At 38.8% G+C, this 12,855-nt stretch overlaps 1 protein-coding gene across 4 annotated transcripts in view; it reads left to right on the forward strand.

Moving 5' to 3' along the window:
* SACS (sacsin molecular chaperone) overlaps positions 1 to 12,855 on the forward strand; it is an 83,783-nt gene that overhangs the window by 49,332 nt on the left and 21,596 nt on the right. For all 4 annotated transcript variants that reach the window (XM_019736495.3, XM_019736497.3, XM_074330035.2 and 1 more), the window contains 4 exons: positions 120 to 231; positions 5,182 to 5,328; positions 7,606 to 9,091; positions 9,721 to 9,812. In XM_019736495.3, the coding sequence (XP_019592054.3) occupies positions 120 to 231; positions 5,182 to 5,328; positions 7,606 to 9,091; positions 9,721 to 9,812 (1,837 nt within the window). The remainder of the gene's footprint in view (positions 1 to 119; positions 232 to 5,181; positions 5,329 to 7,605; positions 9,092 to 9,720; positions 9,813 to 12,855) is intronic.

Below are 12,855 nucleotides of genomic sequence, written 5' to 3' on the forward strand. Positions count from 1 at the left end.
GCAAGTCATGGCTTTCCTTTACTTAAATGGAATTACTTTTAAATAATATAGGTAAATACAAAGATGGGCAGTAGAGTACTGTATTATTAAATATTATTGTTGGTGTATTTCTTGGTTAGGAATTAATTCAGAACGCAGAAGATGCTGGGGCCACAGAAGTTAAATTTTTATATGATGAAACCCAATATGGAACGGAAACGCTTTGGTCAAAAGATATGGCACAATATCAGGGTAAGAATCAATATTTAGAAACAAGTTTTATGTACTAACAGGTGATTTTTAATGATTTACAATACTCTGTTTAATGAATAGTCTAATTACCTCTTGTACTTTACTTCTTGGCATATTTTACTCCACTTCTTTAGAAGTATTTCTGCCTTTGGTGGGCAGGTGTCTCTGCTAGGTGGTATTTTTAGAGAACAAAGAAAAAAATCTTGAAGCTCAAAGTAACAAGCAATGTAAATGCAGCTGACCCTTGAACAATACAGGTTGGAACTGCATGGGTCCACGTATATGCGGATTCTTTTCAATTAATAGTTGGCCCTCTGTATTCCTGGGTTTCTTATCTTCGGATTCAAGCAACTGTGGATCGAAAACAGTGTTTTCGATCCACAGTTGGGAACCTGCTAATGCGGAGGGCCAACTGTGTCCATTGTTCTGTGTCATTTTATAGAAGGGACTTGAGCATCTTCACATTTTGTATCTACAGGCGGGTCCTAGAACGAATCCCCCACGGATACTGAGGGATGACTGAAGGTTTTGGGGAGTCAAGTTATATGCAGATTTTTGATGGGGGGGTGTTGGTGCCCCTAATCCCCACATTATTCAAGGGTCACCTGTACATAAGCCTCTTGTTCTATTTAATCAACTTGTGAGTATTTTATATCATTAGCAAGACAAAAGGACACCCTTTCCATATATATAACACTTTTCTGAAGTAAAAAGCTATGCTTTTGTGTATTGTTTTCTGCTGTTAGAGTACCCTTGAAGTTTTGCAGTGGGATGGAAAGAAATTTTGAAGGGGAGAAGGGAATAAGGAAAATGAAAGGAAAGATAATAAGAGAACTATGACCAATAGGCTCCTGACATCTCAGTTCTACCTATTCTTTGAAGTGTGGTGTTGAAAAGAATGTTTATAACGTTTGGTGCAGCTTTGAAGTCAGTAGGATGATTGCAAATGACTGTATATGACAGAAAGTTATTGAGTAAAGGGAGGATCAGTTCACTTTCCTGGACATGTTTTTCAAGAGAAGTGAGTCATATATTTTTACAAAGATGTTTTGTGATTTAGGAGGATGTCAACATGATTGTCAAATATTTAAACATTAAATATTTAGCCTTTCTTGTAGGTGATATTCCTAGGTCAAATTTGTGATATGAAAGTTGCATTTTTTTGTTCTGTAAAGAGATGTGGTGAGACAATATATCAGAGATTTTCATTCTGGTCCTAACTCCTGCTGCCTTGGTGATTTGGGGCAAGTCATCTCACCTTCATTGGTCAGGAGAGGATTGAGCCAGTAAGGTTTACTGGTTCTAAGATTCTGTGCTTTAGTGTAACGGTTGTTGAAAGACACAGGTGTGGATGTGCGGGGCTTTCATCCAAGTCCTGGGCCTACCCCAGGCTGCCATGTGGTACGTCTCTACAGGGCAGTGGGGTGTGGAGTGGCAGCTCTTATCCTCATACCATGTTTCCCCGAAAATAAGACAGGCTCTTATATAAGGTTTGCTCCAAAAGACGCATTAGGACTTATGTTCAGGGGATGTCATCCTGAAAAATCATGCCAGGGCTTATTTTCCGGTTAGGTCTTATTTTCAGGGAAACACGGTATTATTCAATGTGATTAAGCAGGTTACTGAGCCTTGCTTAAGTTCAGTCTGCTCACCCATAAAATGGTAATAAGAACAAAATCTACCTCCCAGTTGTTTTGAGGATTAAATGAGATCATAGATGTGATAATGGTTTGTGTCTGGTGTCATACTTATATTAGTTATTAGTGTGTACTATAGAACCATAAAGGGGAGAGTGTAAAGAGATCCTAGAAGTATTTTGCTTCAAAATTCTACCTAATGTCTACTATTTTTTGCTTCCAGCCTTGACTTCACCTCATTTAAAAAAATATTTGAAGCAAGATTATTTAGCTGAGTTTGTGCATAAGTGTACTTAGAGATAGAATCTTTAAAGAGATACCTGATTAGCCTATTTAAAATATACTTGGACATGTAAAAGTAGGTGAAAGTGATCTTTGATATCTTTACAAATGTTGGTTGGGGCCCTACACGCTCTTGTATATTTGAAAATGCCTTTCTCTTGTGTTCAGATGTGAATGTGGTCTTTGCTGGCATCATCTTGGTGGATTACAGTTTTCTTTCCCCTTTATTGATACCTAGTTTTGAAAATGAGAACTCTTGAGTCCAACTTAATTTTTGTTCCTTTTCATATAATCAGATGGCAAAGTCTCAATTCGTCAAATCAGTTGCTGAAGAATAAGAGATCTTACCCAGTTTCACATTTTACTAAGGATTTCAAGGATGTGGTTAATTAAGAGACAGACGCAGGTGAAGACAGCGTGGAGACGTCTTGGACTCCCAGTGCCTCCTGGGTTCTTTCATGTGTGTTAAGACATACCTTGGCCTCTAAGTGATGCACGCAGGCCTTCACTTAACACAAAGGGACCTATTTCAGTCATACCACGTTCACCTGTTCTCTGATAATTATGTAGCTTGGGACATTCTCAGGAAATTATGCCTCATACACCTATAAATGCCAGATTTATTTACAACAAGCAACCTTCTAAAAGCATCCACCAGATAAGGTCTCTTCTGCTAGTAAATACTAGTGGTGTGTTTACAAGGAGATTTGGCTGGGTTATCTCTCTTGAATATTTCTTTTTAAAGAGGAGAAAATAGATTGCAGGCCTGCTGCTAACCCTTTCCTTCCCAGATCACCTTGTGTTTTTTCCTCAGGGTGTTCATTCTTTTCTTACCGCACTCTCACACCCTTTTGGTTAGGATAGATGTGGAGAATTTTAAAGTTGATCTCAGTGATGGAGGCAGGAAGTCAGTGAGACCCAAGTAGATTGGAGCAAAGGCAAAATATACAGCTTCTCACCTCATTCCAGGAAGAGTATGATCAGAATTATACCTTGATTAAAAACCTTAAATAATAACTAGGTTATGCCTGCCAGGTGCAGAAACCAGTTGAGAAGGCTGCATCTGGCTGTGCTGGGCTTGTGTGTGCACTGCCCGTCCTGACACTGCTGAGCCAGGGCGAGTAGACCTCGAACAGCCAATGGACAGGACACTCCGCTTACAGGGTGTTTTCCCTCTTTCTAGTTGCATTGGTCTGTAGGATGGCAAACAGTTTTCACATGTTGGAAAACCGTGCAGCATGGGGATGTGAGGCAGAAATCCTTTTTCATGGGAAACACTTTTTTATTTGAATTTGTATAAACAAGCGTCCATTGCTTTGTAATTTAACAAGTGTTTTACAAAAGCTGTCAGGCCTCAATGTTGGCCAGTTGACAGCGGGAGGGAAGGTGCGCCCTCTAAAGGCCGGCAGCTGTGCTTCCTTGCTGGCTACCTGGAGTGTCACCTGCTGGATTGCTAACTGCCTCCCATGGACCTCATAGTTATGTGAGTTGTTTCTTTGTCCGTTTTTGATTCTGGCAAGATGCCCACTATCAGTCCCAGTGTTCAGTGTTGTGAGTTTTTGAGGTCCTCGTTTCTGTGTCTTCATAGGTGTTTTTAATGGATGTTTGCAGCAGGCAGGACCAAGCACTGCCTACCACATGCCATTTTTAAACCAGCTGTAGGTAGCTGTTGGTATAAGATACTTATTTTATTAATATTCCTGTAATACGAGTATTTATTTTGTTACTAATAAAGACTAACAGTACTATGTAGTACTAATGATTATGACAGTAATAATGTCTGACTTTTTAGGTGTTTTCCCTATGCTGGGTACTGCGCTGAGCCCTCCTTTGATTATCTCATTTGATCCTCAGCACTTCTTGGCAGGTGGATGCTGTTCTCATCCTTACTTTACAGATGACGAAACTGAGTCTTGCTGACCTTCGTTTGCCTCCAGTGTTGCAGTTGGAAACGGTAGACCTCAATTTACCTGCTCTAGAACCCACTCTGACCACTGTGTGCTTTCTTTGTTCCTCTCAAAAAAAAAAACCTCGACAGTCTTGGCTATTTTCATAGCCCTACTTTGACTTTTACAAATAGCAGTCACGCCATTTTATAAAACAAAGTATGGCCAACATCCCCATATCGGTGCTTGAATTTATAGACGCATGAGAAGAGGCTTCTGTGTGCTGGAATGTTCTCTGTAATTCAAGTGGATGGAGGTTACACAGGGTTTTTCACTTTGTAAGAATTCATCAAACTTTGAACTTCATTGTATATATGTTATACTTTAATTTTTTCAAATAAAATGTTAATTATTGTAAAATTATGATGAGTTACTATAGTTGAACATATTCAAAGAATATTACAGATTCTGAAGATCAGTCTCAAAAGTGGAGTTCTGAAAATATTTTGTGCAGAATTACAACTTTTTAAAGGGACTACATTGGAGACAGGATGGTATTATTCTGAAGTGTTTATTTAAAAACTTGTCACAGTAATGATTTTTAAAATTAATAAGTAATGCCTTGCATAGAAAAATCAGAGGCTGCCAAAAACTAAAACAAAAACAAACACTGATAAGGCAATCATTAAACTTGGTAAAGGATTACTGTTCTCCTTCTGAAATAATATATGAACAAGGTTTCTTTAGAGAGCAAGTCTCCTTAGTACATTTACAGGTAATCCCATTTACAAAAACAAATTAAATATGCTATTTAGGAACATAGTTTACCAAGTACTATACTGTAATTAATTTCCTTGTTTGCCCCATGTTTTGGGTATTTAAGTACTATATCACTCTTAATTTTTCCTTTTTGGATTTTTGGCTAACAATGCTATATTTCTTCTGCTGGTAGTTTTTACCATTAATTTGTGTTTTTATTTTTATTGTGAAAACAATCAGAATTAGAATGCAGAATTCAGTCATTCCATTCACTTCTTTACATCTTCCCATCCAATAAGCAACTTTGTGTGGAGGAAGTTCTTGAAAGAACTGAACACCTTGGCGTACTACTTTCTGAATATGTGCGTGTGCATTTTCACATCCAGGGGCAGCTCTGTATGTGTACAACAATGCGGTTTTTACTCCCGAGGACTGGCACGGCATTCAAGAAATAGCGAGAAGCAGGAAAAAGGACGACCCGTTGAAGGTTGGAAGATTTGGAATTGGGTTTAATTCTGTGTATCACATAACAGGTACAATATTTGGCTTTTCAGTCTTGATATTGAAAGTTCTTTATGCCTGTTTGTAATTTATTGGGTTAACTTCAGAGATGATATTTTTTTAAAAGGCATCTTTTCCAAATTCTTTGTGAGTGGCAAGAAGTATGTCAATGAAATATCAGTGTGTCTTGAGTTTTCAAGATACCATGCGAACTACTACTACCCTGAAGCTTCATCACGTGATGCTAAAAGTTAATGTCATCACGGTGCAGTGGAATCAGTGTAATGTATTGTCATTTTATGTGGAGGTTGAAACGTAGCTCTTGAAATGCCTAAACAAAATTGGTACTCTAACGAATTTTACACTGAAAATGTTTGAGTGAAGCAAACTGATTCTCACAGATTTTCTTGTACATGTTTTAATTATCATGATGTTAAAGAGGGAGGTGTAATATCTAATGGTATCGAATAAAATAAAATTCTCTGACGTGATTCTGGTTCCTCTACATTTTCCTCATAGAAGTTTTGCTCTTAAGCTTAGGAGTATTTTAAAGATTACCTTGAAATCATGTTTTGAATCTAGAAAGAATATGAGGTTTCTGGCTCACAGTTACAATAGGAAATACTTGAAACTTAGTGTAGGCATCTGTAAGAGTATGTGTTTATTCTTCCAGAATGAAAGCTCTTAGTGTTTACTACAGTTTGTGATAAAAATTTTTTTATGGAATTGGTCCTTGTTATGGTTTAGTTTCAAACTGTTTTTGCATTTTGAACTTGCAGGAGAAGGAGAGACTGACCTGGCAGACTTATAGCTATAGCTAGGGTGATCATATAATTTATCATTCACTTATGAGAGTGGCAGATTGCGGTATTATTTTCAGACAACTGGCCTAAATTCGGACTGCAATGGGTGAGTGGGACAAAGGGTCACCCTCAGTATAGCCCAGTTTTAGTAAGCCTATTTTTTTTGTATTGCATTTATATTCTTACAATATATTGTATTAAGTAATATTAATTATATACTAAAATTATATTAAATCATTTATTGTGGTATTATATAACTATTATACATGAATATTGATGTTCATGTGTTCAGCTATTTGCGAATTACCCCTCAGGTCTGTGATATATGACATGGGGACACAGATGTGGATTGCAGAAGCGTGGAGACTTGTACAGGAATGAATTGTTTAGTTAGAGTCCAGCTCACAGCCAGTATCTGCGTCTCCCTCTGAATTTGTTCTCCATTTGAGAATGAGCGTGCTTATGTGGGACAGTATTAACTGGACTGCTAGTCTCTAATCTGAGGATTTGTGAAGGTCACGGGTCATGCTTTAAAACTGTTAGGAGTCTCCCTGGCATAATTTCAGTAAAGGGAGTGTGAACACTGCCGACTGAGAGAGTATCTGGATCACATTGTTGATAGATTCAGTGGCTGGGTTGGTGGACATAACATTTCCTACTTAAAATACCTGAGAGCTTAGGAGTTGCGGGTTGTAACACCAGGGTTTGCAGTTGATGACCAAAAATACCGAAGGTGGACTTCATTGGAGTTGTATTTTGCATGAAGGTTAGGTGCTATAGGCAGCATGGGAGGCACAGAATGTCTTGCAATACAACACATCCAACACGTGTAGTTTTTCTGCCAGTGTTTAACTATCACTTTGTCTTTGGTTGAAGAACAGGTGAAGCAGTCGGTATCAATTTAGGGGCTGTGCTATATGAAAATGTGTCTGGAAGCACTGCACTTACCGTCCACGTGGTGAGGTGCTCCCAGCCTGAGGGCACGTCCACTCAGAAGCAGTGGGTGGACACCAACCGAGGAGACTCATTTCACCCTCACTCGAGGACACGTGCTTGCTGGCTATGGGCAGAATTGCCTGCGTTGTTAATTCTCTGCCCCGCTTTCTTCAGAGAATCTGCTCGTGAGGTTTTGATTTTGAGCATAGGATGTAGCTCTCTTCCATCTAATTGGGTTCACATGGCTGCATGAACCGAGGGTAAATACCCAGATACTCTCGACATATTTTAAGTGTTTAGTAAGTGTTTGAAGATATATCTCAGGCTTTCACAATAGTCATGTAAAAATGTAAAGCCTCTTTGCCTGGTACTTACTGAATCAAAAGAGAAATCATTCTTTTTCATGTTCAAAGAATTGTATTTCCAGAGCTAAATTTAGTTTTCTTTTAGACAAATCTGTTTTAGTGTCATTTTATGGCTCACGCTTTTTCACGTGTAACATTTTGATAGTAATTACAATTATCCATTAAATTTCAGAGTTGATCATGACTGTTGAATTTTTCTTTTCAGATGTTCCTTGTATCTTTAGTGGTGATCAGATTGGGATGTTAGATCCCCATCAGACACTTTTTGGTCCACATGAATCAGGTCAATGTTGGAATCTCAAAGATGACAGCAAAGAAATCAGTAAACTTTCAGATCAGTTTGCACCATTTGTTGGCATTTTTGGAAGCACCAAGGAAACATTTATAAATGGCAATTTTCCAGGAACGTTTTTCCGTTTCCCTCTTCGTCTGCAACCTTCGCAGCTTAGCAGTAACCTCTACAATAAGCAGAAAGTTCTCGAGTTGTTTGAATCTTTTCGCGCAGATGCAGACACGGTGTTGCTCTTCCTGAAAAGTGTGCAGAATGTCTCCTTACATGTCCGAGAGGCTGATGGAACAGAGAAACTGGTGTTTAGAGTGACTGCTAGTGAGAATCAGGCCCTGAAACAGGAACGGCCGAATTCTATCAAGATTCTGGGAACTGCTATAAGTAACTATTGTAAAAAGATTCCAAGCAATAGCATAACCTGTGTAACGTATCACATGAATATAGTTTTAGAAGACGAGGGTACGAAGGACACCCAGAAAACATCCTGGTTGGTGTGTAACAGTGTGGGTGGGCGAGGGATTAGTGGTAAACTTGATTCTTTAGCCGATGACTTGAAATTCGTCCCACTCATTGGAATAGCCATGTCTTTGTCAAGCAGAGATGATGAAGAAAAAGGAGCAACATCTGATTTCTCAGGAAAAGCATTTTGTTTTCTTCCTCTACCGCCTGGCGAGGAGAGTCAAACGGGCCTCCCGGTTCACATCAGTGGGTTCTTTGGCCTGACTGACAATCGCAGAAGCATAAAATGGAGAGAGCTGGACCAGTGGAGAGACCCGGCAGCCTTGTGGAACGAACTTCTTGTCCTGAATGTGGTCCCGAAAGCCTACGCTACTCTGATCTTAGATTCAATCCAACGCCTTGAGTCACCGGGGAGCTCCGGTTTGCCCTTGTCGGTTGACGTCATCTACAAGCTCTGGCCTGATGTGAACAGAGTCAGGGTGCACTGGCAGCCAGTGTTAGAGCCTCTGTTCCACGAGCTGTTCCAGAACGCAGTGATTTATTCCATTAGCAGCCACTGGGTCAAGCTGGAGCAGGTGTACTTCTCAGAACTCGACGAAAGTTTGGAACACACGAAAACTGTGCTCAACTACCTCCACGGCTCAGGGAAGCAGGTCGCCAAGGTACCAGCGAATCTAGCTGCTGCCGTCCAGCTCACAGCCTCCAGTGACAAGCTTGTGAGGAAGGTGACGCCCGCCTGGGTGCGGCAGGTGCTGAGGAAGTCTGCACACGTGGGCAGCGCTGAAGAAAAGCTTCACCTTTTGGAATTCGTGCTTTCTGACCAAGCCTACAGTGAACTGCTTGGGTTGGAGCTGCTACCTTTACAAAATGGAAATTTTGTTCCCTTCTCCTCATCTGTATCAGATCAAGATGTTATTTATATTACCTCAGAAGACTATCCAAGGTATAGATGCCACTTTAGACATACTTGTTTACTCCTAGGAGTCCTCTGCCTCTGCCCACATTTAGAGTCCTTGTGAAATTCATCAATTATCAATGCAGATTTTATAGTTAGGGAGACTTTTGCAGAAATACTCGGTTAAAATGTGAGAGGATACATTTTTACATTCTAAAGTGAAAACACATTCAGGTGTTTTATCAGTTAAAAACTTATCCAAGCAGTTGTTTTTTTTTTGGAAATTTTAATAATAAAACACTGAAAACAATGGTTATAAAGTACAAATAATAACTATGTCAGATTAGTCAATGAATTATTTTTATGAAATTTAATTTAAATGAATTAAAATATTGTATTAAGTAATTCTTTAGAACTGAGGGTGTGTCTTAACATTCAGGAAATAAAATTAGTTTTATTCCGAGATGTTTGGATTATTTTCGGATTTGGATATGGTGTAGGATGCCCTCATGTTTAAAAGTGAAGCCTCATTAATATTTGATCAGAAAGTATTGCAGTGTGATTTGATGTGTGTGTTATGATTTATGTAAAATAGTATCTTTAACTGGCTTGACATTATTGGATTTGTTTTAGAATCATTAGTAAATTATAATTACTGTGTTCTATTCTCTTTTTAGGTCCCTTTTCCCAGGTCTTGAAGGAAGATTTATTTTGGATAACTTGAAGCCTCACCTTTTAGCTGCTTTAAAAGAAGCTGCCCAAACCCGAGGTATTATAGTTGTTTAGTGTGTTTATTTTAAGTAAATAAACCTATTTTTAAACCTATTCTTAAAATTTTAAACAGTTTTTATAAGTTTTCTATTTAGTTGAGCCAATATGAAATTGCCAGTAGTTACCCATTTCGGTTAGACCTATAAGTCAACAATTTCATATGGTGCAACCTAATGTAATTGTTATATTTTAAGATGTTTTAGTACTGGATTCTAACATCTAGACGAATCCAAAGATGATACTGTATTTAAAAATCTCTCTTGTCATAGTATGGTGGTATACATTTATGGAAATAATTTCTTACACCTGCACAGTGCTTTACTTTCAATCCTTTCCCGTTTGTTTTTTTCATTTGAGCCCTTGGCCTCATACCTTGTAGCATGAGTGGTAGTCAGGACAGCTGTTGTCTCAGATTGCACAGATGAGGGGAGAAAGAGGTTAAGTTCAAGGTCATCAGCTTATATGTGCCTGGAGCTCAGGTCTTCCACTTGTCTGCCTTGTTCTGTTGCCCGTACCATCCTGCCGTCCCCAGTTTTGTGTGGTTGTGTTAGGTCAGCTTCAGGGAAATGCAGAAGATAAAGTGAACTCTGCCACAGTGTCAGGAGAGGGCACTCCTGGGGTCTTAGCAAAGGGTGGGTGTCCTTTACTGAGAATTCTTTTTAGGAAAAGACAGAATGGTTTGGGGGGGGAGGAATCACCATGATTCTAAGTTTAATATTATCTTACAGCTTTTGCAAGCATCCTTTCCCTTGTAAGACTCCCAAAACATTTTTCCCGGAACTTTTTCTAAGTTAGATCTTGGCCTGCAAAATTCTGGATTTGTTCCACTGGTTAAGGTTGTAAAGCATAATCTTTGTGATGTATCTTTTATAGCATATGCTGTTTCCTTTTCAAAGATAATGATTAAAGGAAAAGTTACTAATAATTGTACATATTTATTAATTGAAATATAAGTGAAAGGAATTGGAATGGGGGAGGCAAATTAAGGATGGAGTCAAAGTGAGACTAAAGAAAAATGAATACCTAAATATTGTTTACCATAAGGAATCTGTAACTATGAGGTAGTGACTGTGACATTGATTTTTCCGGTATGTGGGTTACTCACTTAATTGGGAATTGTCATCCTCAAAGTAGCCTTTTTGGGGGAAGTCTAAACATGGATTCCTATAACTCTGCCATTCTTTGCTCCAAAGTTTTAGAAATCCTTATTTTTTCAAATTCGTTATTATATTCTGGTATAAAAACTTTACATTGAAATATAATGAGCATACAGAAAGTTGTACATATCAAAATTTTCATGAACCGAACACACCTAGTTCAAAAACCAGAAGATTGCCAACACCCAGCAACCCCTCTCATGGCTTTTCCAGTCACTCCCACACGAGGGTAACCGTGATCCTGACATTTAATAAGCATTGACTAATTCAGCTAGTTATTGTAGTTTCTCTAAAAGGAATCATAGAGTAGGTCTTCTTTGTATCTGCTTCTTTGACTTTTATATTTGTGAGATCCATTGAGGTTGTTGTATGGAATTGCAGATCATTCTGTCTCATTGCTGTGGTATTTCATTGTGTGGTGTATTACTTTCTTTTGAAGAGAATATTTTTGTTAATGGCCAATAGTTTCTGAGGTGGATATGGATTTAGGTTATGGATTTTGGTTAATCAGCCAAAAGTTATTCAGAACCAAATCAGGTGGAAAGGGTGGAAGGCCAACACAATAATACTGCTTTTACTCACAAATTTTCAAATACCCTCTGGCATAGGGCTTGGCCATGACTTGTTTTTCTAGCCTTGGTAGATGTGAGTACTCGTTGCTAGTTTTTAGGGATGAGTTAAATTTACATATTAATTTAGGCAATTTGACATCTTTACAGAGTTGAGTCTTCCCACTTTGTATGTCTTCATTTTCTCAACTACTGTGGATTCTGATTTGTTATTCTGGTATAGGCACCATGTTTTGTTTCTAGTTTTTAGTTAATTTTCTTTGGACTATTACACTACATGGGATGACCTCACTGTTTCTGTTTGTCACCCATAATGTGTGCTTGGTTCTCCCAGAAATTGTCTTTATGGCCACTTTTCTTTTAAATTTTTTTTTTTTTTTTTACCTTGATTTAAGTGTTAGGCTACCATTCTTATAATTATTTAATAATTATTTTCAATATATTTATTTAGCTCTATTTGTGATGGGTAACTGCCTCCTTGGGCACCTTCCTTGTTATTTTTTTTATCATTAGTTGCAGACAGAAATTAGTTTTTGATATTACTTTATTGCCATGAACAGTGTTTAATATTGGGGAGCATTATAATGTAGGGACTGATGGGGACCCAAAAAAATGACCCTTGCTTTTCTTTCCTGAGATCTGAGTCAGTGAAGATATGCAGAAAAGAGTCTATCAGATAGATGTCAAAAGTCATCCCTGTATTACTGATAATTCTGGTATTGGAGACCTGAAATTGGAGGTCAAGTGCACTTCCACGGTTGAACTCCAGAATTAAACAGATTAGCTGAGCTGTCCAGTCCCAGGCAGCACTGGGTTAGCACAGGCTCCCCTCACAGGAGCTGGGCGGCCCCTGCACAGGAGCAGGAGCAGGGAGGCCCCTTCACAGGAGGGCGGGGTGGCCCCTGCATAGCAAAGCGCAGAGGGGCTGTCCTTGAGGGACTTCTGAGCAGGCGCAGATTCTGTTTACCAGTCAGACACGTCAGGCCGCTCTGGTGGTGTGGTGTGGCTGGAGGGAATTAGTGAGTGTGGGAGAAGGCGGGCCAACAGGGTTATATTTATAGAGCTACCTTCATATGATAGGAAACATCACAAGTATCTAACAACATTTGATATTTTTTGCTGTAAATAATGATTACACGAGTGTTTTGTTGATATAAGGCACTGTGGACTTCTATTTATTATCAGTAAAAACTGGCCAGTTTTAAAAGGACGGTTGCATAAAATTGAAATGTGAGGTCTCCACCCCCCCGCCCCCATGGGTACTTCTCTAATTCTATAGCTCAAGCAAAGTCGGCCTCACTATTTGATAGTTCTA

The sequence above is a fragment of the Rhinolophus sinicus genome, chromosome 16 (assembly GCF_057876585.1).
Source record: "Rhinolophus sinicus isolate RSI-liver-muscle chromosome 16, RSI-T2T, whole genome shotgun sequence".
NCBI classification, from domain to species: Eukaryota; Metazoa; Chordata; class Mammalia; order Chiroptera; family Rhinolophidae; genus Rhinolophus; species Rhinolophus sinicus.